At 38.4% G+C, this 27,337-nt stretch overlaps 1 protein-coding gene across 6 annotated transcripts; it reads right to left on the bottom strand.

Moving 5' to 3' along the window:
• Positions 1-422: 422 nt before the first annotated feature.
• On the bottom strand, positions 423-27,091 carry NFYA (nuclear transcription factor Y subunit alpha). Of its 6 annotated transcripts, none has more exons than XM_023512893.1 (10): positions 26,969-27,091; positions 20,242-20,389; positions 18,716-18,799; positions 15,482-15,628; positions 10,860-10,991; positions 10,559-10,664; positions 9,169-9,335; positions 7,569-7,742; positions 6,361-6,462; positions 423-2,953 (listed from the first exon to the last, which is right to left on the bottom strand). In XM_023512893.1, the coding sequence occupies exons 2-10, from the start codon at positions 20,314-20,316 to the stop codon at positions 2,900-2,902; spliced, it is 1,041 nt and encodes a 346-aa protein (XP_023368661.1). In that variant the 5' UTR covers positions 20,317-20,389; positions 26,969-27,091; the 3' UTR covers positions 423-2,899. The 6 variants fall into 6 exon arrangements, with proteins under 6 accessions (XP_023368661.1, XP_003789220.1, XP_012660342.1 ...); XM_003789172.3 differs by having other exon boundaries at positions 18,716-18,802; positions 26,969-27,084; XM_012804888.2 differs by having other exon boundaries at positions 9,169-9,317; positions 18,716-18,802; positions 26,969-27,084.
• Between the last annotated feature and the right edge of the window lie 246 nt (positions 27,092-27,337).

The following is a 27,337-nucleotide window of genomic DNA, read 5'->3' as shown; positions in this document are numbered from 1 at the left end:
GTTGTTTGGCAGGCCCAGGCTGGATTCGAACCCGCCACCTTAGGTGTATGTGGCTGGCACTTTAGTGAGCCAAAGGCACCGAGCCTATGCTATGGATTTTTTAACATTATCAGAAAAGTATTCTTGTTTTGTTTTTTTTCTGGAGAAATAAAGAAAACCTAAAAGGCCATTTTGATGATAAAGGAAAGGATTCATTTTACTCATGGAAATATTTCAACACATTCTGATGAACACTTCCAGTAGCCAAAGATAGAATCACAGGTGAGTGGACGCCAAACAGGAAGAAGAAATTAAGGGGAGAGGAGAAATAAAACTAAGAGACCCAGACACTAGATGTTTCACACTGTCTATGGAGGTCACAATTTGAACATAAACAACCTAGGACCAGGGACTGTTGACTCCTCAAAAATCAAATAACTTTTTAGTTTTTATGAATTTATTTTTAAAAATAACAATTGCAATGACATCAATGATCAATCACCTGTTCTTCCCCTACTACTTGAGGGGAAAAAACCTTCTATATGGTTGAGTCCCAAAGGAAAATCAAGACATTATTAATATCAGGCACCCTATAGCCAGAAAATGCTGTTGGTCCAGTGGTATAGACACTGACATGTTCAATGTACCAGTGCAATTAAAATATATACATTTACAATTATCCTGCAAAAAAAAAGCACTCAAATGACATAACTAGCATTAAACCAATTATTCATTCATCCATTCACTCTTTCTGCATCGGTGAAGTTATACTACAGTCACAAAGAAAAATGAGTAAAAGAACTAGTAACAAATAAAAGAAAAAACCTAAACATCAATACCCTGCCCCCACTTTGTGGGCTGTTACGGTGTTAAAATGACCACAGAAGGGTCATAAGCTATCTGAAATGCCATGACAAAATGACAACTAAAGCATTTCATTTCAAACAAAAATTCAAACTCACTGCCTCCCTGCCAAATTAAGCAACAAAGAGGTGGGTATTACTATGTACAAACTTAAAGACACAAATAAATAGCATTTTAGAACTGTTGGTGGCTTAAACACTAAAAATTAGGTCAGAGAATTTCTTTCTGAACTCTGCATCCTGGACTACTAAGATAAACAAGGTATACAAATTCCTCACTGTTCTTAGTAATCTAGCATCTGAAAAACTTAAGTTTTCTGAACACTTGTGAAGAGCCAGAAGCTTGTAGTATGCTTACCAAAGGATCAGCCCTTTGGTCATCTGGAAGCCAGGACAGATTTCCAGATCCCCCAGACTAGGAAGACTTCACTTCCTATTTCCTTTGCATAGCTTTGCACCTCTATTTTTACCATAACAATGATTTCTCTTTGTGATGTTTTTCTTTCTTCTTTTCCGTTCTTAATATATTTAGACTGAAATCAAAGAAAAGGCCAGTCTTTATCCTTGGTATTTAAATCTTTGTTTCCAAAGAAGGTAGCCAGTTCTTCTGAATTATCTTAGTTCTTCCGGGGTTCAACATCTAGAAAAGAAATTTCTGATGCACAACCCATTCTAAGAACTACTGCCCAGTTCCTGAGCCTGTAGGCATCTCTATTTCTAGTGCTGCAGCTTATTCCCACAATATGGATTCAATGTAAAAACTCTTCTGTGCAAGGCCTATGGAGAAAGGGAAAAATGAAAACTGGCACCAAATAATCAGCTGCCACGGGAAGAATGAGAACGTTCACTCTCTGGGGCCAGCACAATGTGCAGTAACAGTGACGCCAACATCCACCTCAAGCCCTAGCAGGTCACCTGGACAATATCCAGGACAGCGTGATTGAACAGTGCTTTGCAAAAATTGTCAAGGACCAAATCTTGGACATCTCCCTTTCAGTGCTTGTTAAAAGGTTTTAGTGTAAATGTGAATTAGTCTCTTCTTAATGATCCATCCTAGGTATCCATGCACTGGAGAATCATGCTCTGTGACAACATATGGGTATACATACATACTACTCTCCTCTCCTAGGTTGACGATTCCCCAAATGCTAACACAAAGCCTCTGATTGAAAACCTCAAGTTTGGGTCTCTGTTTAAGAGATACTATAAATGTCCTCAGTGCTTCAGCACAAAAGTTGTAGAATAGTTTTTTTCTCTATTTTGGAAAGGCAGTTCCAAAGTCCAATACCCTCTAAATCGTCTTAGAAATAGTCACAGCAAGAACCACGGTCCAGATGACCCATCCACAGAGGGACAAGCAGACCACATTTTCAAAGCTAAAAAAAGAAAAAGAAATTTAGCAATGTACATTTTTAGTGCCGAGTCTTTTATCATCCTATCCCCAGTTAGCTTTTTCTTGGTTGGAGTCCAAAAGTATCAACCTATCATCTGGGCAGACAGAAATTCTTATTACCACAGATTAGATGAATGTATCTCAGAGAATTTATTGTTTCCATATCACAAGATGGAAATTCCCTGTCTGGAAGTCATCTCGGAATATAAAGTGTCCATTCAGTTAGCTGGAAATCCGTGAGCAGAGGGATGGATGCTGTCTAGATTCCATGGGAAAGAGTAGGCCGTGGCTTCTCTGTATGGAGGTTGGGTTGTTCTCCCCGCTGAGGTTGTTGGCTGGCTTTAGCAGTCAACATAAGTGCTTATGTACTGCTGGGCTGGCATGTGTCTCCTTACATCATCCTAATCCATGAAATGTCAACGTCTTCAACAGTCTGAAGTAGGTCCTGACTGGAGGAGTAGGACAAAGGCTGAACTTCAATTTGCCAGACATTGCTGCAATTATAATACTGAGCCACTTATTAAAAACTAAGTGGTTTCTGTCCTGTAGAAAAGGGCAGAATGTGATCATTTGTGTCCCATTGGAAGAGATGACCAATTTCCTGGACCAGTGGGAAACGGTGGCAAGGAACTGATCTTGATCAGTTCCATCACATGGCCTACGGTTAGGACACTCGGATTATCTGTGTCATAGCTTCTTCATCAGCTTGGTTTGGATCCTAGAGACAAAGATGGCAAAATAATGATTAAAATCCTTTGTGAAAGAAACAGGGAACTTCTGACTCTCACTGGTTATCCTTAAGAGAACACACACAAAGTTGCTGAGTAAACCAAGGGCCTATAATACATCTAAGTCTGTACATACTGCTTAAAGTGCAGCCTCATTAGGCAAGAAGAGACAAAAAACCTTATTATTCTTCAAGTGATTTAAAGCCTGGGTTGGGATTCCACCACCAAACACTCCATAGTTGCTAGTATATTTCTTTCCTAAGCATCTTATGTTGTGCTCTCACACTTAAGGATTAATGTTATTCAGGTGGCTAAGAAAAAGACCAAGAAAAATCATGTCTTGCCATATTTTTGTAATAATTTCCTTATCATTGCATTTAAATACTAAGTTCTCAGCAGGGCTGGAAGGAACATTAGAATCTACACTCTTTAATGTGCTCATTTTGTAAACAAAGCTGAAGTCCAGATAGATAATTTGCCTGGACTAGAGTTAGAAAGTAAGTCAGGAGCCCAGCAAGGGCTAACTCCCAAATCTCTCGACTCCCACTTAATCTTCTTTCTAATAAAGTCTTATATGCTGCTTCTCAGTTAAGACCTGCAATATTAATATACAAGCATTAGTCGTTGGAGGCTCTTTGCAACACTCCACAAGAACCAGCTTTAGTTTCTCCATACCAATGCTCTAAGACCTCATAGGTAAGATCTGAAAAGCTGAAAAATTCCTGGAGGTGGAACAGTTGGGGCTAGGTCTTGAACAATGTGCAATAACAATAATTAGCATGTACTGACCACTCACCACGTATAGTGCTAAGGAGGTGCTTAATGCGATATTATTGCACGAAATCCCTGCAATATTCCTGTTAAGTATCCAGCAGTGTTCCACTTCACAGGTAAAAGCTAAAAGATGCTAAGTAAACTAACCAATGTCATATTGTCAGCAAACAGAATTAGAAGAATTCCTAGCACAACACTCTCCTATAGCTGGCAGACTGCGCTCACAATGCCATGACTGAATAGCAATGAGAAACGAGCGGTTCTCACACTATCAGTGAGAATTAACAGCACTGAAAGAGCTGTTGGTGCTTGGTAGGGCTCAAAACTGATACTGTAAAATATGGTACTCTGACATGCTTAACTAAAGAAAAACCTGTTAAGGTCTCTCTGATACCCACCCTCACCAAGCTCTCAACCTTCTTTATCTCCCAAAGCACAAGATGAATTTGCCCTCTGCCTAAAGTCTGGACCTGCCACAGGAAAAAATAAAAAACAATTTCTGGTCTTTTCCCTGAGTTTTCATTAAATGAATTCCTATCACACGAAGAAAGATTGAAGTTTGTCAACAAACTTGGAAAATCTTTTGTCACAAACCATAGTCTGCACCGTGGGCTTAAAAAACTTTTGTTTTAGGCCATAGTACATTCTTTAAAAACATTAAATTTCCCTAAAAGACATTTATTAACCCCTTAAAATCATCCACACTTTCCCATCTCCCTTTCCCCTACGAATTAGGTTTCTAATCATCCATACCTCACTGGATTACTGGGTATCACTCTCTTATGATGCACCTGTGCTATACACTTTCACATCAATTTATATATGCCCTTTTTTTTTTGGTGAATTGGTTTTATAGTAAATCCTCAGAAGGTGAAGCAAAGTTTTAGGGACACTTAGGAAACCCAGTTTGCTTGTTTAGACTCTAGAGGGATCCGGCAAAAGTGAGGTGCTTACAGGTTATACAGAAATAGTTTGAATCTGGATGCAGTTAAGAAATAAGGAAATACATGCATCTACAAGCTGGGGACTGATGGGATTAAAAAACATCTAATTAAAGACTATTCTGGCAGTACTGCATAAGGTCAATGAGTAGATATTACATTAGAAGACACTGCAACAGCACAGGTGGAATGTGATGTTCATGCAGAATCAAGTATCAGTATATGGGAGGAATCCATTATTTCACAAACGTTTACTAAAGGTTTGTTCAGAACTAGACACTAAGTCTACTAAACACAACTAAGGTAGTACTTAAATAACAACTAACTTATTTAAATAATACTAAGTTCAATATATACAAGAAAGAACAAGACAATCCTCTAGCCCTGACACAACTTATATTCTAGTGAAGAAAACAATCTTAAACAATTAAATACAACCATTTAATTATTATTACACTCTAAACAAAAGGAAGATGTTGTAAGAAAATACTGAGATAGAAGAGAGATACTCTGGATGGAGATGGTTAGGAATGGCCTCTTAAATTTAAAATAAGACCTAAAAGATATGAAAGAGATGGGTGTGTGAAGAGAGGTAATGAAAGGCATTACAGACTAGAAATTTTTAAGGACAAAAATAGACTGGAGCTGGAGTAATGCAAGGCCTTGCTTGACTATAATTAAGAACTTTGGACTTCAGTCCAAGTACAAATGGGAGAGCGTGGGGGCTGAAGGAGCTTGAAGGTAACAGTGACGTGACAGGTATACACTGTAAAAAGATCACACTACGAAGTGGAGGATAGATGAGAAGGGGACAAGGGAGGAAGAGCAGACCAGTCATGCAGATGTTTTATTAATCCAGCCAAAAGAAGACTGGAGTAAGCAAGGTGACATCAGTTGGGAGGGAAAAAACAAAACTGGCAAATTATATTATAGAGATAAAACCATGAAGACTTCTTTAAGAACCGGATAGTTCTAGCTTTAGTAACTGAGTGGGTGTACATGTCACTTATTGAGATGTGTGCTTATGTATAATAGAGAAACACATCATGAGTTCTGTTTCAGATATATTGACTCAGAAATGTCTGTCAGATGACTAGTGGCATTAGATGGATGAACCAGTATAAATGAGCTATACTACCTAGGTTTGAATTTCAGTTGCATTATTTTTCTAAGTATTTTGTCTCAGGAAAATTACTTAATCTCTTTAACCCTTAGATTCAACCATAAAATGAAGCTAATTCTTTTTCTTTTTTCCATGATGACCAAGAAAATTTAGAGATGATAATTCTTATCATCTAGGGCTTGAAGGTGCTATGAGAATTCAATGGGGAAAAAAAGATGCTTATAGTAAATGCTGAACCTAATGGTTTTCATGTAAGTTTTAGCTATCATTACTCTTACTAAGAGATAATAAAATTTGTTCCTTGAAAATTAAGAAAAGTGATTATTTTTAAGAAGGAATTAATAGTAATAATTTGCAAAGATGAAGAGGGAAGAAAGGCCATTGGATTAAAAATCTTTAGTGGTTTCAAAACCAAAGAGAATCTAGAGATAAAATACTGCATCTAGTTCAGAGAATGTGATTAGTTCCTGAGTATGAAAATAGCAACAGGACACTGGTGAGGGCTTTAATCTAAAAATACAACTCAATAAAGAGAAGAAAAGGTGTAAAATCTTCTTACCTGCATATGAGGACTATCTTTTTCCTTTGGAGAGAAAAATCGTCCACCTTCACCACGCTTCCGTGCCATGGCGTGACGATGCCGGGATTCATGCAGGTATTTCTAAAACAAGGGAAATAAAACCACTTAACTACTGGCCAGATCTAGTATAGTTATTTAGTTCACAAATTTCATCCTTAGAAGTTTAAGACAACTGTGTTCAAGCTACACAGGATATCTGCAACTCTTAATGATGAAGAAAGCTTTAGATAAAACACTTACATAGTAAGTGAATAAGGTATCAGCTAACTCTACACAACGACCACAAAAATGTGAATGCTGAAGGAATTTTTAACAAAAGTAGAGCAGAGACTACCTACACCTCCCAAAATATACTCTTCCCTTTTGCTCTAATAGTAGGCCAGATTTAAGTTGGGCAAATAGCTGCTCAGTAAAAAGACTTTATTTCCTAGCTTTATTTGCAGTTTAAATGTGACCAGGTAAAAATTTTGGCTAATGTTATACAGAACTTCCTGGGAGTTTACTTGAAAGGGAAACTTTCGGCTCGGCGCCTATAGCTCAACCGGCTAAGGCGCCAGCCACGTACACCTAAGGTGGCGGGTTCGAATCCCCAGCCCAGACCCGCCAAAACAACAATGACGGCTGCAACCAAAAAATAGCCGGGCCTTGTGGCGGGTGCCTGTGGTCCCAGCTACTTGGGAGGCAGAGGCAGGAGACTCGCTTGAGCCCAGGAGTTGGAGGTTGCTGTGAGCTGTAATGCCACAGCACTCTACCCAGGGGGACAGCTTGAGGCTCCTGTCTCAAAAAAAAAAAAAAAAGAAAGGGAAACTTTCCTGTTCCTTTTGCTCCATAGCTGAAGCCCAAACAGTTGACCTAGACTACAAAGAGTAGACTAAGAATATAGAGCAGTAAGATAGGAGAAAGAATCTTGAGAACTGTGGAAATATGCTACTAGTCTAGGGCAATTTTGTCTCTAGACTTCTTTTATGTAAAAAAAAAGAATAAAATCTTATTTAAGCCATTGAGTTTTTTTTTTGGTTGTTGTTATAATCAAAGCTCATACAGTAATAACTAATGTTAACTTTTACAAAAGACAATAGCTATCAACTGTTTGAAGCTACTCAAAAAAAACAAACCATATAAAAGATAATTTCAAAAGCCAAACCCTGTTCTCTTTCCATATCCTCCTTCATGTTATTTTTACATACCCGTCTTTCCTTTGGAATTTTCCCTTCTGCCTCTAGTTTTGCCCGGGCTTGCCTCCTCTTAAGAATTCGGTGGTACTGTTTGGCATTTACATAGAGAGGCTCTTCTTCAAGCATCTCTGCTCCAGGTAGGGGGATTCTTTGAATAGCAGGCACAGAACCAGCCCCAGGTACCATCTGTGTGAACAGGAAACCAAGGTTTATTGGGGCATGAAGTATGGACAAAGAAAAATGTTTTTTGGTTCCTGCTATTTTCTTCTTCTTCTTTTTTTTTTTTGCAGTTTTTGGCTGGGGCTGGGTTTGAACCCGCCACCTCCAGCATATGGGGTCGGCACCCTACTCCTTCAAGCCACCAGCGCTGCCCCTAATCTATTTTCTTCTAAACAGCATAAAAAGTAACTATTATAGGGTACTTGGTTGAGTGCAGATTCCTAGAGGTCTGCACTTTACATCAACACTCTGTTAATTATGTCGCAGGGGGCTCAGAAACATACTCTGAGAAACACAACCATGCCCAAATTTATGCCCGCACACCACACATTGATCTGCTCCTAGGTATGTCTGCTGCCATCTAATGGTCAGGAACAGTAGCCATAAGCTAACAAAACAGCACAAAGGTAGGTATGCACAGATTGACCAAGTACTACTAATGTCTATAGTCATAGAAACAATTTAATAAAACGGTTAATATACAATATAATTCAATCCTAATTTTTCTAAATAAGCAAAGAAACAAGTAATAGGGTCCTGTACCCCAACCCCTGCTAATCATTCTCAGTTTATCCATTTTAGGTCCTATGTACTAACATTCTATTTTGACATTAGAGGATTTAGCTTTCACTCACACCACCCAATTCTCTTTCTCTATTCTCCCAATGTATTTATATCACACATGTTTTGGTTTCTCTATTAATTACAATCCTTATAATTTTTAGTTTGTTTCTTGTTTTATCAACCGTAGGCAACGTGCTCGAATTCCTTCCCTTCATTATTTGAATTCTGAACAGAACTGCATTAAACAGATATTTACACCTGTTTATCCACTGCTATTATCTCCAGTACCTAGAATAGTCTGCGGCACGTAGTAGGTACTCAGAATGAGTTATGGTTTGTCATATTATTTTAAAATAGATCACAATCAGGTGCCATGGCTCACGCCTATAATCCCAGCCTGGGAAGCTGAGGCAGGAGGATGCTTGAGGTTAGGAGTTTGAGACTAGCCTGAGTAAGAGCGAGATTCCCATCCCTATTATTAATGAAAACAGAAAAAATTAGACAAGCATTGTGTCCGGTACCTATAGTCTCAGCTACCTGAGAGGCTGGAGGCAAGTGGACTGCTTAAGCTCAGCAGTGTAAGGCTATAGTGAGCTATGGTAATGCCATTGCACTGTACCCGGGATTAAAAAAAAAAATGGCAGCAGATCTCTCTAAGTGCCGTAAAGATCAATGTCAATCCCAAAAGGTCAACATTACAAACAAGTTTTATGAGAGATATCAGTTCCAAGTTTGAGAAAATTTCAAAAACAAAGATTTATGTATTAATATTTGAAAAAATATACACGTATTACATGAGAATAGCAAGCTGAAGAATCAGTTTTCTTACCATGACCATTCCTCCTGAATTGACCACATTTCCTGCCACTGGTAGTGTCACAGTGACAGTCCCTTGTCCACTGCTGGTTGTGTTGGTATTGGCTCCTGTCTGAACAATCTGGGCTCCTGCCAAACTGGCTGCTGGGATGGTGATCATGCCTGAAACAGGGACTGTAACTTTAAGAAAACAAAACATAACAAAAAACAGGCACAGAAAACAGAAAGAAGGGAACATAGTTAGTCCCTCTTCTATCTGGCACATACTCACTGGCCCTAGAAAACCATAGTAAAAACCACAAGGGGACAAACAATACTCTCCCACATTGGTTTGCTATATATAATCCAACTAACCACAATCACTGAAATTATTCTACTGTCTAGAACCTGGCTCTGAGTAAATCTATCCTTGAAATGGACACTTCCTTGGGAATTGTAATAATACTTTTCAAAAGCTGAGGAAGTTTGGAGGCCTCAACTCCAAAGGTCAGTCTGACTACAGATATATCCAGTTCTCTTGTATATATGAATGATCCGTTTCAGGACAGAAATTTTATAAACTTATAACTTGTTTACCCCAAACAGACCACAAGGCAGTTGCAGGATTAAAACTTAATTCAGTCAAGCATAAGTCTCAAACTATCAACAGCAGCATTTGGGAATTTGTTCACCATTCTGTTTGAGCTCTTGTTGCAGCTCAATCCATTTCAAGGCCTCTCCTAAGCTGTATAAGAACAGATGGTTACTATACTCTCTGGACCTTGGATAGCACAAAATTCTAACCACAAGTCAAATCTTGAGTCATGAAATCTGATTTTACTATTCAATTGTCTAACATGTGCTTCCGAAGCCTTCAAGTCCAGTTTAAGCACTCTTCCCCCCAATCCTCACTTGTTGTGTGTCACCTATTCCTACAGCACACTTCTCTAAGGGCCTGGCATAGTATTTGTTTGTTTAAATGCCTCTCTTACTAGCGGCTCTTTGAGATCTCTTTTTTCTTAGTAAAGTGCTATATATAAAAAAGGCATATAAAAAGTCATTTGAAATAAAGTAATAATGAAGTGATCCAGGAAAAAACAAAAACAGTCTATGGTGATTTCTATGTGCTTCTACCTTTATCAATAAAAAAACCTTCCTATTTCCAATCTTCTATTTAGAAACATTCCTAGCATTAAAAAGTTACACAATTCCTGAGGTCAGTCTTAACAACCACAGTAGGAACCCCTAAACATAGAATAAGTGTTTGTCACATCTGGTGACAAGAAGCCAACAATCAATGGAGAACTAAAATAAAGGTTTTTTTGTTCATAAAAATATATCGTGTATAGAGTTCACCCTTGAAATTCTAAAGAAACAAAAAAGATGCCCCAAGAAATCCCAGGGAAACTTATGTGCATACTTACCTTGCTGGAGAATGGTGCCATCTGCATTAACTGGCTGATAGACAATAGTCTGCCCTTCAGCAGTCTGTGCCACTTGCTGCCCCTGGACAGCAATCTGCTGCTGTGTCTGTAGGAAATAATGAATGACACAACTTAACAGATTCTAAAGATATCTAGAAAGAAAAGAACTATGTGGTCCTGTAAAAAAAAAAAAAGTTTATGGTTTTCTTCCCCATTTCTTCTATACATGAAACATTTGATTCAGTTATCAGACTCTTTCGAAACAATTGTGTTCCTGTGTTGACAGAGATAGTGGAATTACCTGAGTCTGGCCAGCGGTGACGGCTGTCTGGGGCTGTTGGATGATGATTTGCTGTGTTTGGCCCTGCTGGCCCTGTACCTGCACAGCTTGCCCACCCTGGATCTGGATCTGTCCAGGTGGGACCAACTGTATCTGCAGTAGAGAACACAAAGAAAAGATAGCACCTTATAACACTGGTCTCTCTTGGTCTTTGAGCATCAGTTACCCAAATTTCTCTAAAAAGGAGGAAATGTTAAGAAGAAAAAAATAGGAGTCCTATTTTGCCCTTAATTATGAACTAGAGATAACTTAGTTTTCATTTATGAAATAATCAGGGAATTCTGAACACTGTCTGGATACCTGATATTAAGAAATTAGTGTCAGTTTTTTAAAAGGTAAGTGGTGGCACAGTTACACACTTTAATTTGTATATCCTATTTCATTTCCTGATTTGTATAGCTAAACCTCGGATAGCAGTTATGAAAAGCAAGGGATCCTATGGCATCTAATCTATTTTTTTCTTGTTTTAATAGATATAGCCATTTTATTAGTAATAGAGTATCATCTATTACTGATAAGATAGAAAAATATTTCTCTGAAATTTTGTAACTTAAATAGTAATACGACACTTTCAACACTGAGTGTATAGAATTCCTGTTTCCATGTAGTAACTACTGAACATATATATATATATATATATATATATATTTTTTTTTTTTTTTTTTTGTCCCGGTTGGTAGAGTGTCATTGTGTCACAGCTCACAGCAACCTCAAACTCTTGGGCTTAAGTGATTCTCTTGCCTCAGCCTCCCAAGTAGCTGGGACTACAGGCATCTGGCTATTTGGATATATACATATTTTTTAAAGATAAAAAAAGAAAGCTCTTAGGAGGCCCCACAGCTCAACATTTCTAGCATTTTATATTTAAAAATACCTCCAAACCCAAAAGAATCAGAATGCATGCTACTAAATTTTCCCTTGCCTCCTTCTTCTCCCTTCTCATTAGTTCTTTAACCATACAGGATGGCCACAAAGTTCGCGTGCAATTTAAGTAGTTAAAACTATTTAAATTGCATGCGAACATCATGGTCAACCTGAATATTCATTCTATCAACTTTGAATGGAGTGCTGCTTCAACAGAGTTGGCAGCTTGGAAGAAAGAAACCTTTTCCAAACATTGAAGCTCATCATTGGTACTTAGAAAGTACTAGCAAATGAGTAAGTGAACAAATTTATGTGGTTATCTGAATGTGTACTATTCCTATTTTCAACAGCAAGGTATACTTATTTATATTGGCTACTAGGGTTTCCTCTTCTATTTGTTCAGACTCTTTATTCATTTCCCTACTGAATTGCTATTTTTATATGAATATATCAAAGTTCTCTATATAGTCTCAATACAAACCTAGTTACATGTATGAAAAATGCCTTTTCCAAGTCTGCACCTTTATTTATAATGTATTTCAATGTATTATTTCAAAGTAATCAAATAAATTTGATTTTATTTTTAACCATCTTTCTTTATGCTACAATTTTCCAAATATTCTTTTAGATCTTTAATCCACCCAGCAAGTTATTTTTTTATATATAATATAAAGTAGAAACCAGCTTTCTTTCTCTGTGTCATTCCTGAGCCATTCCTTCACTAATATGTTTAAACCACTTTCGTTATATACAAACTTTCATTATTTTTCCATCTATTTCTTTGTTTTCTACTCTGGCTCAATTGTCTTTATCAGGCCAGGGATCTTAATCTAAAATTGTATGCAAAATTTTGCAAGCATCTAGACACCTGCACTTTTCCTTAGAGGGCACAATCATCAATAAAATTCTAAAATGGAGAACAGAATCCAAAAAAGGTTAAGAAGTACTCTTCTTTAAAAAATGGCCAAAGAGGCTCGGCGCCTGTGGCTCAAGTGGCTAAGGCGCCAGCCACATACACCTAAGGTGGCAGGTTCAAATCCAGCCCGGGCCCGCCAAACAACGATGATGGCTGCAACCAAAAAATAGCCAGGCGTTGTGGCAGCTGCCTGTAGTCTCAGCTACTTGGGAGGTGGAGGCAGGAGACTCGCTTGAGCCCAGGAGTTGGAGGTTGCTGTGGGCCGTGATGCCACGGCATTCTACCCAAGGCAACAGCTTGAGGCTCTGTCTCAAAAAAAAAAAAAAAAAAAAAAAAATGGCCAAAGAACACTAGTGAGAAACAATCACTTATATGTACTACAAAAGGGATTAAAACCTTAAGCATTTAAGGGAGGCTGTGGAATCTCACCTAGAACGTTATTTATGTAATAGAAAATAATTTTTCCAGCTGGATATAGTTACAGCCCTACTTGAAGAAAATAAACCTTTCAAGGTCTCTTATCCCAAAATACAAAACAAAGCCCCATAAAAATGGGGCTCAAATGAACCCTAGACGTCACCTAATACATATATAAACTATAGTTTTGTATAAGCAAACAAATGCTTGGCTAAGATCAAAACACTTGTTTAATGGCCGACGTGGCAATGAAAGATGGGTTACTACATTCATAGTATACTGTTCTTAGCATTGAATCTGGATCTGACTATTGGATAGTGAAGAAGGTGCAGCAAGAGAGCAGGGCGGGGGTTGGAAAGGAAGGATGGAAATATACAGCATGAGAAATAGAAAAGCACACATTGAAAATATATTTAAATCCCCATACATTTACCTATGGGGAAATACGAAAACTATTTTTAACCTCAACTACAATTCTATCTTGACAAAAAATACGCCAATGGGCTTAAAAGTGCCCTTACCCTTTGCCTAAACAACCCTCACTCCAAAGAAAGTACTTTAATAATTCAACTGAAAAATAAAATTACCATGCCAAAATATGTTTATAGTACCTTTACTAACAAAAGCAAAGAACTGGAAATTCTGATTCATCAAATTGATGGAACATTATTAAAGAATTAGAAATAATAAGAAAACCATGTAGAAATAAGTTACTTTAAAAAGAAAAAAGGCCTACATGGATAAAACAATTATGCTCCAAAATTTTGCAGAAAAAATATGCATAAGCAGTATGGATCATGGTTGATTTTTTTCCCCCAACTCATGTTAAATTCCTCCAGAAAAACTAAGACATCAATGTGATTGCTGTAACTACTGCAACAATATAAAGATTCAGATATAGGAAAAAGTCCATAGTTTTCCCTTGCCCTCTTTCCCATGCTCATGAATATATATCCAGGGGAGTTGGATGTTAATTACAAACAGTTCTCTGCAAATTATTTTTCACTAAAAATACTTCAATATTAACTACTCAACTCAACAATTCATCCCTTTTAATGACACAATACCCCATGTGTGACTATATTAGAATTTACCTACTTTCTTCTGCTTATTAACAGACATTCAGATTACAAATTTTTTCTTGCCAATTCAGTGCTGTGATGAATTTTCTTCTTCTTATTTTTTGAGACAGTCTCACTTTGTTGCCCTCAGTAGAGTGCCCTGGTGTTACAGCAACCTCCAACTCTTGGGCTTAGGCGATTCTCTTGCCTCAGCCTCCCAAGTAGCTGGGACAATAGGCGTCCACCACAAGGCCCAGCTATTTTTTGTTGCAGTTATCACTGCAGTTTTAGCTGGCTGGGTTCAAACCCGCCACCCTGGGTATATGGAGCCGGCACCCTACCTACTGAGTCACAGGCACCGCCTGATGAATGTTTTGTAATGTCTCCCTATATACTGATGCTTTTCTTTCTATAGGCTGGATCCTCAGAAGTGAGACTGCTAGTTCAAAAAGTTTATGTATTTAAGATAGTGAGATGCCTTTCCAAAATAGCTTTACAAACTGAAATTACCAAAATAATGAGTGTTTCCTTTTCTCCACATCATTCTAGGAGTGGATATAATCTCTTTTTAATTTCTACCAATTTGATCAAAAATATCCCTCTAATTTTAAAATCCGATGCTACAAGAGTTATATGTAGCATTTCTATACATTTCTTTTACTTTCTTTCTGTACTTTTCTCTTGTTTTTTAATAGGTCTTTCAAGTGGAATTATTTATTTTATTGGTCTATTTAAAGACTCTGGCTTTTACTTATCCTTTCTGCCTTTTGATAGGTTTCTATTTAATATGGACCTACTTTTTGCTCATTTTGTTCTTTTCCTAACTTAAGAGAAACATCATTCTTTTCTGTTTCTTTTAAAATAAAGTATTTAAGAATAAATTTTGCTCTAAGTACAGTTTTAAGTGTATGTAATGGGTTTGGATCAAATTTTTTTTTCATTACTTGCTAGATAGCTCAAATGACAAGCTATATAAAAAGAAATAATAACAATTTCCAAAGCTGTTATGTTCCCTCTCTCACCCCTCAGAGGTGGAAACATTTAAGTTATACTAATAAATTATTTTATAAGTAAAATCCTTATCTCTTTATATTCTTTATGGTAATTCAAGATCATACTTAGTATCTTAATCCTTACCGTGGATGTCCAATTTCTGCATAATCCTAGTTTATATCACTGGTACTATAAAGGTAGAACATTAACTGAATGCAAAATGGGGGTTTCTGGAAGTAATAAAATGTAGCATCAACTATTAAATAGTGCGTAACAACTAAGTCTTTAAAACCTCTACTGATACACAATCAAAATATTTTTTAACCACTCACCTGTTGCAAACCCTGTGTCCCAGACACAGGTACTTGCATGATGGTTTGACCTTGTCCACCAGGCACAGCTTGGACCATGATAGGTTGGCCTGTTGATGTGATTAACTGGCCTCCACTGACCTGTACCATTAGTGGCTGCCCCTGGACCTAGAATAAAATAAATTAAGAACAATGAAATAACATAAGACACAGAAGAGTTTTTACCAAAGACAGTCATAGGAACAATTCTGCTGCTTTGCTAGAGAAGGAAAAGATAGGAGAGACACTAAGCAGGTATGTTTTGAGTCCAAGTTAGCTTCAAATACCTATAATAACCATCACTAAATGACAGACCAAATACTTTAACGTCAAATACAATGGAGTTCAACCAGAGTCTTTGGAAAGTCTCAATAGATAAAAGGTATTTAATACCAAACAGAAGCTAAAACCATGACAAACATTTAATTAAAACTGTCAATGCTAATTGCCTTTAAAACTAATATCCAAGAAAAGTCTCTAGTGAGGGCTAGAGAGGAGGCAATGAGAGTGAGAAGTGACAGTGGTGATGGTGGCTGAGTGCAAACTCTAAATAAACTGGAGCAAGTAAATCAAATTGTACCTAGCAATGATTCCACGAAACTAAGTAGCAAGGGTCTGGAAGCTTACATAGAGGACCCATTTCTCCTGATAGTCTAACAAGCAAAAATGAAATGTATACTTTTTACCCTCTTTACCATCCTCTGTGAATTCTAGATATGTTTGCTATTTAAAGAACTCACTACTAAAGACTTCCTGGAAATATTTTCTGGTCATTTTGCAATCTCCATGGTGGAGTTCCTCATGCTGGATGACCCTGAAATATCTGCAGTTATTTTAGCTTCATCAGGAGCAATGACACATACTGAAATTACAAAGAGCAGTCAAGTGTATAAATGCTATTCCCAACTTTCTGGGACCTATGAGTAAACAGACTACACTACAAATGAGGTCACTTCAAATGTTCTCTCACATTTTGCATTTCATACCTACTAGTGCTTTCTGGAAGCCAAAAATGAGCTACTATAGAAGTGAACTGGAGTGATCAACACAATAGCTAAAAATTCAAAACTTTCAATTTCAGATTCCATCTTTGTTTTGATGAATTATTTGTAACAGAATAAAACATTATATATGATGAATATATAAAACATTTTCTTTTTTCTTTTTTTTTTTTTTGAGATAAAGTCTCACTTTTTCGCCCTGGGTAGAGTGCTATGGTGTCACAGCTCACAGCAATCTCAAACTCAGCCTCCCAAGTAGCTGAGACTACAGGTACCTGTAACAACACATAGCTAATTTTTAGAGACAGGCTCTCACTCTTGCACAGGCTGGTCTTGAATCCTGAGCTCAGGCAATCCACCTCTCTAAGCCTCCCAGAATGCTCGGATTATGCAGACCTAAAATATTCATTCTTAATAACAGAGCAATTATGTTCAAATACAGCAATTAGTTAAAACATCAATCTGTCCTAGATGAGTAGCTTAGGTAGCAACTACCTCTCCCTCTTCCCATCACCACCTCCACCAGCACCACTGTTGTATCAGAATTACCAGGAACATTATCCCAGGTTTTGTTAAACTGCCCATTGGAAACTCCACTTTATTTTTTAAGGACTTCATAGCCTGACTCTCTCATGCTCTCTCCTTCCCTTACTTCCCCATTCCAGATCAAATCCCCTTTGCTATGCTAATGCTTGCATATTCTGTCTGGATCAATTTTTCAGGATCCTTACTACATGAAAAACTGAAAGAGGTACTTAAAATCCTCCAAATATAATGAGATCCCTAGAGGAAACATTTCTATTATTTCCATGAAGTGTTTCCATTTCTTTTAAATAAAATGTATATAAGCAGGGAACACAAATTTTAAAATTTAACTATTAACTTTCTGGTATCCTTCACCTTAATTTCTCCCCCCACTGACATGATATTTGTGCTCATGATAAACAATTTGAGACTCCAAAGAGCCCACTGTGTTTATAACATAAAAATGATTACAAGGACACATGCATCAGACAAGAAGCCATACAGTTAAGAGCATGTTACACTTCCATTCCACAAATGGTTAATGACAATCCAAAATATTGTTTCATATATCAGTAAGATGAAGCAAGCATGAAAAACATGAACAAGCTGTTGGACTATTAGATTCAAATACTGCTCAGCAGAACCTCCAAGCTCAGCTTCTTTCAACTTAATTTACATTCAGCATTGGCTACACATCATCACCAAACACTAGTGATGGCAGGGGTTGCAGTGGGACTTAAAGGGTAAAGCGAAATAATTACAATAAAGGGTAGTTAACTGCAGGATGCTTAGCACTAGTAACAGAGTGAGATGCCAGTTCTATATTCTAGTCCTACTTTAAATCATTTCTAATTCAATAAAGGAAAAAAGGTAGAACACCCAAAACTTATCAATTTCTTGAAAATATAGTCATTTTAGTCACAGTAAAGCTAGGCACAGAATAAACTAGTGCTCGCTACTATTTTGGCCAAAAAATGGCCCTAATTTAGGATACTTAATTTGGCCTTATATAATGTTAAAGAATTGCATTATGGTTAACTCAAAATTATTATAGTGGCCATAACACCTAAAATTTATAGAAAGCATATCCTACCCCTGTCCATCAAGAGAGAGGTATATAGGGTTATTATCTCTAAAGATTTAGTAATAAGGCAGGTCACTATTTACCCAGGAAAGGTAGCAAAAAACCAGTTATTGAGAAGTTTGCAAGATTCAGTGCTTAGATAAAACTTTCTAAGTGTAATGATTATTTTGCAGTTGGGTTGCCCTTTTAATCACAATAAAGCACAGTCTAACCTAGTTTATGGTGTATCTCTATATGTGTATGCTTCCTTAACTGTAGTACAAATGCGTGAAATTTTATCACATAATTGATTAGAGTTTTATCTTTGAATAAATTCTAAAGCCACGTTTAAGAATTTCTTCCTGCCACTTAAAACTTTTTCTTTTCCATGTATTTCCAAAAAAACACACTTGCCAAATGCAATTTCAGAAAGTTGATATAGGATTACTACATGACTTGGCATGAAACAGTTGGTAACTGGCATCTTATAAGCCTCCAAGAAAAGTTAGCAGCATTGAAGACATGCAACTGACTTTGCCATTCCTACTTGAGATCCTAATACAAACAGCACCAGACATGAGGAGAGAAGTTCATGCAGTGCTCACAGAGAATCAGAGAGGACACCACTACCTGCAGGGTCTGGACTTGCTGGCCTGAGGCGGATGCCACCTGGGCCTCAGTCTGCAACTGGACAGCAGTGACACCACCCTGCTGCTGAGAACAGGAACAGGAAGAGCTTGAAATGTGCCAGGGAGGAAATATATAGTTCATGACATGAGGTCATCTTACCTCTTGAGAGAGGGAGGAGCCCCCCTCTACACAAGACTTTCAAAACGTACAGACTCCCTATACTAAAGCTATTGTGCTGAGGATAGTAGGATCAAAGATATTAGCCCTGTGTCTCCACTTTTACGATGTAAAAACAAAAATAGTTGTCACCATAAATACTAAAAAACTACAATGTGGTCCCTTCTCTTCAGAAATTGAAATTTGATCCTCTGCTTACATAATTATTTTAATGTTCTTTCCATTTCTTCAAATGAGGTCACAAGAACAAAATTATCAGGCTGTTTAACAGCCTTCAGGTAACAATGAACAATTTTTGGGACTTAAATGCAATCACTAAGAAAGGAAGAATGAACTAATCACTATGAACCAAAATCATCATCATGAAGCCACTGCTTTTATGTCCTAAAACTAAGATTATTTTTACCCACATGGACTGCCTTAGAACCTGTATTTTCAGTGATCTAACCATACTTTATTATTCTCTAATGATAAACTCTACGTAACAACAATCTACCCACCAAGGTATGAATGGAAGACTCTGGGAAACTCCCTTCTCTAAAAAAACAGTTAAGGAAGCTGCCAGAGCCATAACAGCTGTGTGGAAGGAAAACCAGCAAGATTTTAAATAATTCATCTCTTTTAATCAAGAGTGGTTCCTTCCTTTGATCATTAAATCGGAACAATTCACTATCAACACTACCTTTTCCGGCATCTGTTTATTCCCAAAATATCCATCTTGGCCTAAGGTTAAACTGCGGCATAATATATTTCTTTTCTTCTAGGGATGGGGAAAAAATGAAGTTTATTAAAATAAATTCAGGCATAAAGCATCAATGAGATCTGTTTATAGATTCAAAAAAGCAATCTATCAGTTAGGAATAAACCAACAGCAAGGAATTCTTTTTATGTACTTATCCATAAGTATGGTTGTCTAAAAATTATCCTAATGCTAAACTAGAGCTTTTCAGATGAAAACTATAGTAGACCAAATCAAAGAAGAGTGGATTTCTTAGAAATCATGCATTGTCTGTTGTGGCCAAATTCTTACTAATCAAAAGTTGGCTCAAACAAGAGGAGGAAAAAAAGTTGAATCCAGAGAGGGAGGGAAAATCCTCCAAATTTCCATCTGAAAAATGGATTATGTTGTTCAGACTTTTAATAAGTTAAAAGCGGCAATTTATTATACTAGGTCCTCATGAAGAACAGATTCTATGTGGTCATGGACTGGATATAGCAGCACTTCACAAGTGATGGCACCCAGTATTTCATAAGATCTAATTAATACCGCTCCAGTAATCACCCAAACTGAGTAGTGCTGTTATCAGCTCCACTGCTGTCATGTTAAAAGCAGTTTGGCTTCATACCTGCTGCTGAATCTGTCCGGCCTGCACAACAATTTGCTCGGTGGAACTGTTGCTGTTTGCTGTGTACTGCTCCATGGTCTCTCCAAGTTAGAATTTTGTCCACAGTGAGCTTCACTCTGGAGATCCTGGAAGACTATGAGGTATACTCCTATTAGAAAGGTTGGGAAAGAAACCAAAGTAACAATGTTGATAAAGGCCTAACCAGACAATCTTGATAACTTTTGACTGTACTTTATTTGCAAGAAAACAGGATAAGAGAATAGGAAATGCTTATATTCAGTATTACTTTTAAATAGGATTATATGGTACAATCATAACAAGACTATACTGCTATTTACACATACTTTAAAATGCTTTTCGTAACTTCTTATTGACAACCTTACCTTTCAGAGCAATACTTGCACCTTAGAACTACTCATTTAGCTACAATATTGCTTTGTTCTTAGGCCTACATCACACTGATTTTCAGGTCTGTACCTATACTTTAAAGAATAAAGTTTTGTGACATTCCAACACATAATTGCTGCCCACTAAACATGTTACTCAACTCTACTACATATGGTAAGCCCCTTAAAACTTCAGGGTTTATTATTTGGTAAGTAATTTACCACAGACCTAAAGTTAAATATCTTATCAAAATCTCAATTAAGTAGCCCTAAGTAAGAACGTTCTAGGGAAGGGTTAGGAGTTTGCATTTCAATCCAGAGCAAAAAATAAAAAGAAATAATAACTAATGACAACAATGGTATTTATAAATTAGATAAAAGGAAAACTCTTAAAATGATGTACTGAGGCTATGGTTTTCTCTAAAAAGAACTTAAGATATCCCTTGGTTCTGAATTTGAAAACACCCTACTAATACCCTATCCTCTATTGTATAATTTTAACTTTTTACTATGGTGGTATTCAAAAAATAGAGGGAACAGTACATTGAACCACCAAACACATCATTCAACTTTAATAACAAAGCCTTTTAATCTCACATATACCCTCATCCCTGGATTATTCTGAAGCAAATCTCAGATGCCACAATACCCTCAAATGCTAAAAACTGCAGTATCTATTTCTAAAGAGTAAAGAATCATTTTATCATAATTATACTATGGCTTCACAGTATCATTTTCAAACATTAAGAAATTAGTAAATCCTTATTATCATCAAATATCTAGTCAATGCTCAAATTTTCATATACTGTAAGAGTTAAGGACCACCCTTTTCTAAAAAATAAGGGCATAATTAAAGTGAAGTAACACTTAAGAACTTTGAATAAAGTATTCAAAAATTAAAATACCAAAGGGTAATTCATCTTGGAAAAAGGGGACGGGGCAGGTATTAACAAAATGTAGATAAACCTTTCCCTCCAGTTTTTCTGTAGGCCTTCACAAATTCCAAAAATTTAATGATAAAACGATGTGACCTAACTGACCTGCACACTACTGGGGTCCACTTTTCATAAATCCATGCCTGTGGATGGGATGAATCATTTGAGACCGTGTCTCAATATGGTGTGAACGAAGAAATAAAAATATATCCAAGGGCGTGGCCAAGTACTTAGCAATAAATAAATATACCATTATCTAAAATTTACATCGAAATGCATCAAAAAATAAGATGAAAAGACAGATCTCTGGTATGGTAAAATGTTAACAGTAGACTGTAAGTGGTGGATACACAGGTGATTTGGGAAAGATACAATAAAATTTAAAATAAAAATTAGTCATCCCCATTACTCGTAACCAAGAAAGTTATAATGTAGAAGTATATGAATCATAAACAGGGTATGTCATCACAGCAAGATGGCTTATGGCCATATGGTTCTCCAAAGCACTGCCCTTGCTCTAATGGAATGCTTACCAGGCAAATTTCTAGTTGTAATATGGATTTACATATAGATTGCACAACAGGGAGCAAGTATGATCAGCAACATGACTTGAAAGTTATTTCTCACTGCATACTCACCAACCAGTCTTTTCTGAATTGGTATACATAGACTGCTTCTGAGAGATTCTGGGTATATTACAGAAAATCAAGTTTTCAGCCAGACTAAGTAGGTCTGCTAGAGAAGTTAACAGACTTTGTCTGTAACGCACAATACATTTATGTTTCTAAACTAATAAAAGGTCATGATGTGAAAGAATATATGTTATTCCATTTATATGAAATCTTGAAAAGGCAAAAGTAATGTAGAGACAGAAAACATACCAGTGGTTCCCTGGGACTGGAGAACGGAGAGGGATGGGAAAGAGGGAGCATTAGAAAATGCCTGTGCTAATGAAAATATCTTACATCTTCATTATGGTAGTTGTTGCTTACATGTATAAATTTATCCAAACTCATCAATGGGCACACATAAGATAACCACATTTTGTGTCCAAACTCAATTTTGTGAGTTTGTGTCCATCTCAACTGATGAAACAATAAGGATCATAAAAGGAATGTCTTTTGAATTTCAGTACCCCCATCCTTGAACCTCCTTCCTGTATGAGATTCTTCCTCCACTGATTCCAGAAATTTACATCTTATAAGACTAAAATATAACATGAAGTACATGGTAGCTAATAGATACAACATTATACAGATTTTCTTCTTTACTAGTTTATCTTGGTAATACAAATAAGCCAACTTAAGAACATTCAAATCTTTTGTACTTTGAAGGGTAAAAAAGGAACAGCTTCAAATCTACTAGCAATTCTCTCACATTAATGAGGGAGTGATTCAGCTGTAGCATGATATTGGCACCCGTGGCTCAAGTGGGTAGGGCACTGGCCCCATATACCAAGGGTGGCGGGTTCGAACCTGGCCCCAAGCAGCTAAAACTGCAGTAACAACTGCAAGAAAAAGTAGCCAGGCATTATGGTGGGCACCTGTAGTCCCAATTACTTGGGAGGCTGAGGCAAGAGAATCACCTATGCCCAAGAGGTGGAGGTTGCTGAGAGCTGTGACGCCACAGCACTCTACTGAGGGCAACAAAGTGAGACTCTGTCTCCAAAAAAAGGTGAATTCTAAAAGCAACTGGCTTCACTGAAGCCATATGTTACTACTACTGTGAGTTACCAGAACTGCAATATAATTTAACATACTGTCTTTCCTGAGGTTTCTCTGCCCAAGCTTATGACAAAATTAAGCCAACCTGATTTAGTCTGTCCAGAGCTTACGCCTAACACAAAGTTTGAATTATTTTTTCCTCAAAGAGAGAATCAGTAAAGACAGTGGACAGCATTATGTTTATTCTGGCTAGCATAAAAATTCTCTTCCTATGGCCTCTCTGCCCCACCATTTCAAGGTGCAGAATCTGAAATTTAGTCAACCACTAAGAACCCATTTTATGTGAACCTACACACACCCTAAAGCTAAAATTTCCAGGGCAGCACCTGTAGCTCAGTGGGTAGGGCACCAGCCACATACACCAAAGCTGGCGGGTTCGAACCCGGCCCAGGTCAGCTAAAACAATTGACAACTGCAACAAAAAAATAGCAGGGTGATGTGGTAGATGCCTATAGTCCCAGCTACTTGAGAGACTGAGGCAAGAGAATCACTTAAGCCCGAAGAGTTTGAGGTTTCGGTGAGCTGTGACGCCAGAGCACTCCCAGGGTAACAGCTTGAGACTCTGTCTCAAAAAAAAAAAAAAGCTAAAATTTCCAGAAACTCAACTATTATAAGTTCTGGAAAAGCCCTCAGATAATCATATTTGACAAATATTACCAGGCAAGGAGTAGAATAGTAACAGTACCTTTCTAACTTTTTGGACCAACCCACAGTAAGAAACACATTTCGGTATTCTAACTCAGTGCACACAAGAATGCACTCATGCAACTGAAACAAAAGTTTCCTGAAACAATATGTATCCTTATATAACATAGGATTTAGCATTGTGATATTTTCTATTATAAAAAATTAGCAGCAGCACTGGCTCGCTCAATTTATTTCACAACTAAACAAATGGGTTCTGATACATGTTTAATAAGACTAGACTAGATGACAAAGGGCTGTCCAACTTCCCCAGATTTCTGGATTGGAGCTTCCTAATTTGCTCCTTCTCTCCACTAATGATGTTCCAGACGTTGTTCTAAAGGTTTTAAAAGTAAAAAAGTAAGTGGCTCACACTAGTAATCTTAGTACTTTGGGAAGCTGGGGCAAGAGGATCACTTGAGGTCAGGGTTAGGAAACTCTATCACTACAAAAACGCAAAATAAATAAAAAGAAATTCCTGATAAAGATCTTAACTTCAAAGAATCTTTAACTTTAGTAACATAGTAAAAAATCTGTACTAGAATACTAAGGAAAAAAAAATGATGTGGGGTTTGGAGGCAAGTGATTTCTTTGTGAGGACTGAGATTTCTTTTAGCTAAGGATAAATCAACAAGAGCTTTAGGAAAAAGTTTACTGGCTCTAAGTGTGAGAAGAATTTGGCTATGTACAATGTGGGAATGGGTAAAGTATTTCAAATTAGAGAGCATGAAAACAGGAACAGAAAAATTTTGGCATATGAGTGGTGATCCAGAGAAAAGTCAGGGACTATACTATTGTCTCTCAAAAATGCTAGGCAAAGAGGTTCATGTGCAGACAAATCGAGACTCTAGAGATGTCTAGCAAAAAAGTGACCATATTATAAACGCCTTTTAGAAAGCTGCCTAAGGAAAAGTATTTGGTGGTTTTGATGCAACTACATATACCCATTTTAAATACCAAGGTTAAAACATCTATTCCAAAGGCAAATGTAACCTGCACATGCATAGATCAGTGTGGATGACATAGGGATGAAATGAACTTAACAAATATTTAAACAACAAAATAAAACTTATTCTAAAAACTGAGAACAAAAACTGTCTCCAAAGTTTTAGCTCTGGGAAGAGCAGTGGACTACAAGTTTCCTGAAACCTGCTAATTGTATGACCTTAGTAAATGTGATTTCAAAACCAGACAACCTACTTTATGTGTCAGGGAATGTACTGAAGACTTCACATGAGTAAAAACAATTGTTACAGTACTACTACAAAAATCTTTCCTTCTCCAAAAGAAGTCAATGTTATGGTGCAAAACCTCTAAGTCAGAAACTTGTTTTTTTCCAAAACATATACAGTAGTTCTAGAGCCCTTCTACCTGCACCTCCAGAATAATTGCTTCTGAAAAATTCCTTAGCAAGATATACAAGTGTCTTTTACTGAGCTTTCCTGCCTAAACTCTCACTACTATGGCCTACTTCCCTATCACATCTTTCCGCTTCAAGCACACAGCTCCATTTGTGCTTCTACATATGCTTTTCTCTCCATAAGCAATGCTCTTCCATCTTTCCTGCCTTAAGAAATCCCATCATCTGTCAAAGCCAATCAAAACTCTGGTGGTGACAGACGCTTTCAAAATGTTTGTTGCTATATCAGGCCTCAACAATTTACAGCACTGAACTTTATTCCTTTATAGCTCTAGCCGTTAGGTAATAATTAGTTGTTCACTTGCCAATCACCAGAAGGCAGGCACAGTTATTCACTTCTACTCACTCCCCCTCCTCAGCACACGGATGATGCCTGGCACATACTGTTGGATAATTGGTTTCATTAACTCTCATCCTAAAAAAACACACAACACTCTTAAATTTCTGTTATCTGCTGGAAAAACGTTAACACGGAATTAGAAAGTGTATCAGAAAAAAAAACAAACCAAGACGTGCAAGGACTGAGCCTAGCCTGACATAGTCAAAGTGACATGGAAAGGTGAAAGCAAAAAGAAAAAAAAAATACTGTACTATATTCCCGAAGAATTCACAGAATGATAAAAAGTAGTAACAAGAATAGCAAGTTGTGCAACCTCCAGGAAAAAGAATGCACAGGGCTATCAATCTTCTCTAAGGCTGAGGTTCTAGGGACCAAGTGGACTGGCCTTACAGCTCAGGCAAGAAAAGGAGACTTTTTGGTTGGGCTCCAAGACCGAAGTGTGCGGTTCAACCACCGAGAGTGGGGCGGGGAAGAGAGGAAATGACGAGCCCAAGGGGGTGGTAACGGCGCCGGGACCGATACCCGCGCTTGCGGACTGGGAGGGGCGCAGAGAGACTGGAGGAGTGGGCAAACTAAAGGACCCCGTCCCCGGACCAGCGAGACCGCGGAGGAAGGCGTGCAGCACTCAAGAGACCACCGCTGCACTCGAGGTCCTGTGGCCGCAGAGCGCACCCTCCCGAGACCTCCCTTCCGACCCAGTGGGGTGCAGGCAGATGAGGCTCACGTAGGCTAGGGAGATGCGGACCCCGTGGGAGGTGGTTTCCCGTCTCAAGGGCCGAAGCGGTAGCGAATGCAACAGTAGGTTTCCGTGTGATGCCCGAACGACCAGGAGGAAACCGCCAAGGCCCGGGGCGCGCGTGTGTACCTGAGTGTAGGGACAGTCGTGGCAGACAAGCCCACTACCCGTAAACCTGGGGCCTGAGAACCTGGGCCTAAGGGTCGGGGAAATGGAAAGCATTCCCAACTGGCACTAGCACCCAGCAAGGGTCGGGTCCCCGAAGTGCCTGCTCCCAGGGTCGCCATCCCGCGCGGGGCGGCCCCTGCAGGCCTCGGCCGGGCGTGTCCTAAGGAACTCGCAGGCCCCAACACTGGGCCGCTAGGCGCCCCGCTCGGCTAGGCTCAGCTCGACTCCCCGGGCTCGACGGGCGCCTGGGCCTCTCCTGAGTGGTCAGCAAGACCCGCCAATCGGGGCGCTGGGGCCGGCTCTGGGCCGCTGGATATTGGCTCCTTACACTCACCGTGCCTCGCTCCCCCGGTTCGCTGCCCGCGCTGATTGGCTCCAGTACCGGACTCCGAAACCCAATCAGAGGCTCCAGCCGCCGCTGCCGCCGCCACTGCCGCTGCCTCGCAAAATGGCGAACCTGAACAAAGGGGAATCGGGCCTCCCTCCAACCGCCTCCGCGCAGGCGCCTCTGAGACCACGCCCCCTAACTCCAGCTCTGGGCTCGCCCCACCCCCCGGAAGAGCAGCGCGCAGGCGTCTTCTGAAGCCACGCCCACACCCCTGATTAGATTACAACTCTAGCCGAAGGAATACGCAGGCGCCTTCAAGGCACGCAAGACCTTTCAACTCAAACACCGCCCTTGAGCATAGTAGCACGCAGGCGC

This window comes from Otolemur garnettii, unplaced genomic scaffold (genome assembly GCF_000181295.1).
Source record: "Otolemur garnettii isolate 467f Iridium unplaced genomic scaffold, OtoGar3 scaffold00031, whole genome shotgun sequence".
NCBI lineage: Eukaryota > Metazoa > Chordata > Mammalia > Primates > Galagidae > Otolemur > Otolemur garnettii.
Note: the sequence above shows the minus strand (reverse complement) of the source record. Positions and strands in the feature narration are given on the sequence as shown.

Excerpts from the sequence above, each read along its gene's own strand:
- NFYA (XM_003789172.3), bottom strand. The coding sequence starts at position 20,316 with ATGGAGCAGTACACAGCAAACAGCAACAGTTCCACCGAGCAAATTGTT. Across the intron at positions 9,336-10,558 it reads TGGCACCATTCTCCAGCAAG|TTACAGTCCCTGTTTCAGGC; the intron begins GTAAGTATGCAC and ends GTTTTCTTAAAG. Across the intron at positions 7,743-9,168 it reads ATTCAGGAGGAATGGTCATG|ATGGTACCTGGGGCTGGTTC; the intron begins GTAAGAAAACTG and ends CTGTTCACACAG.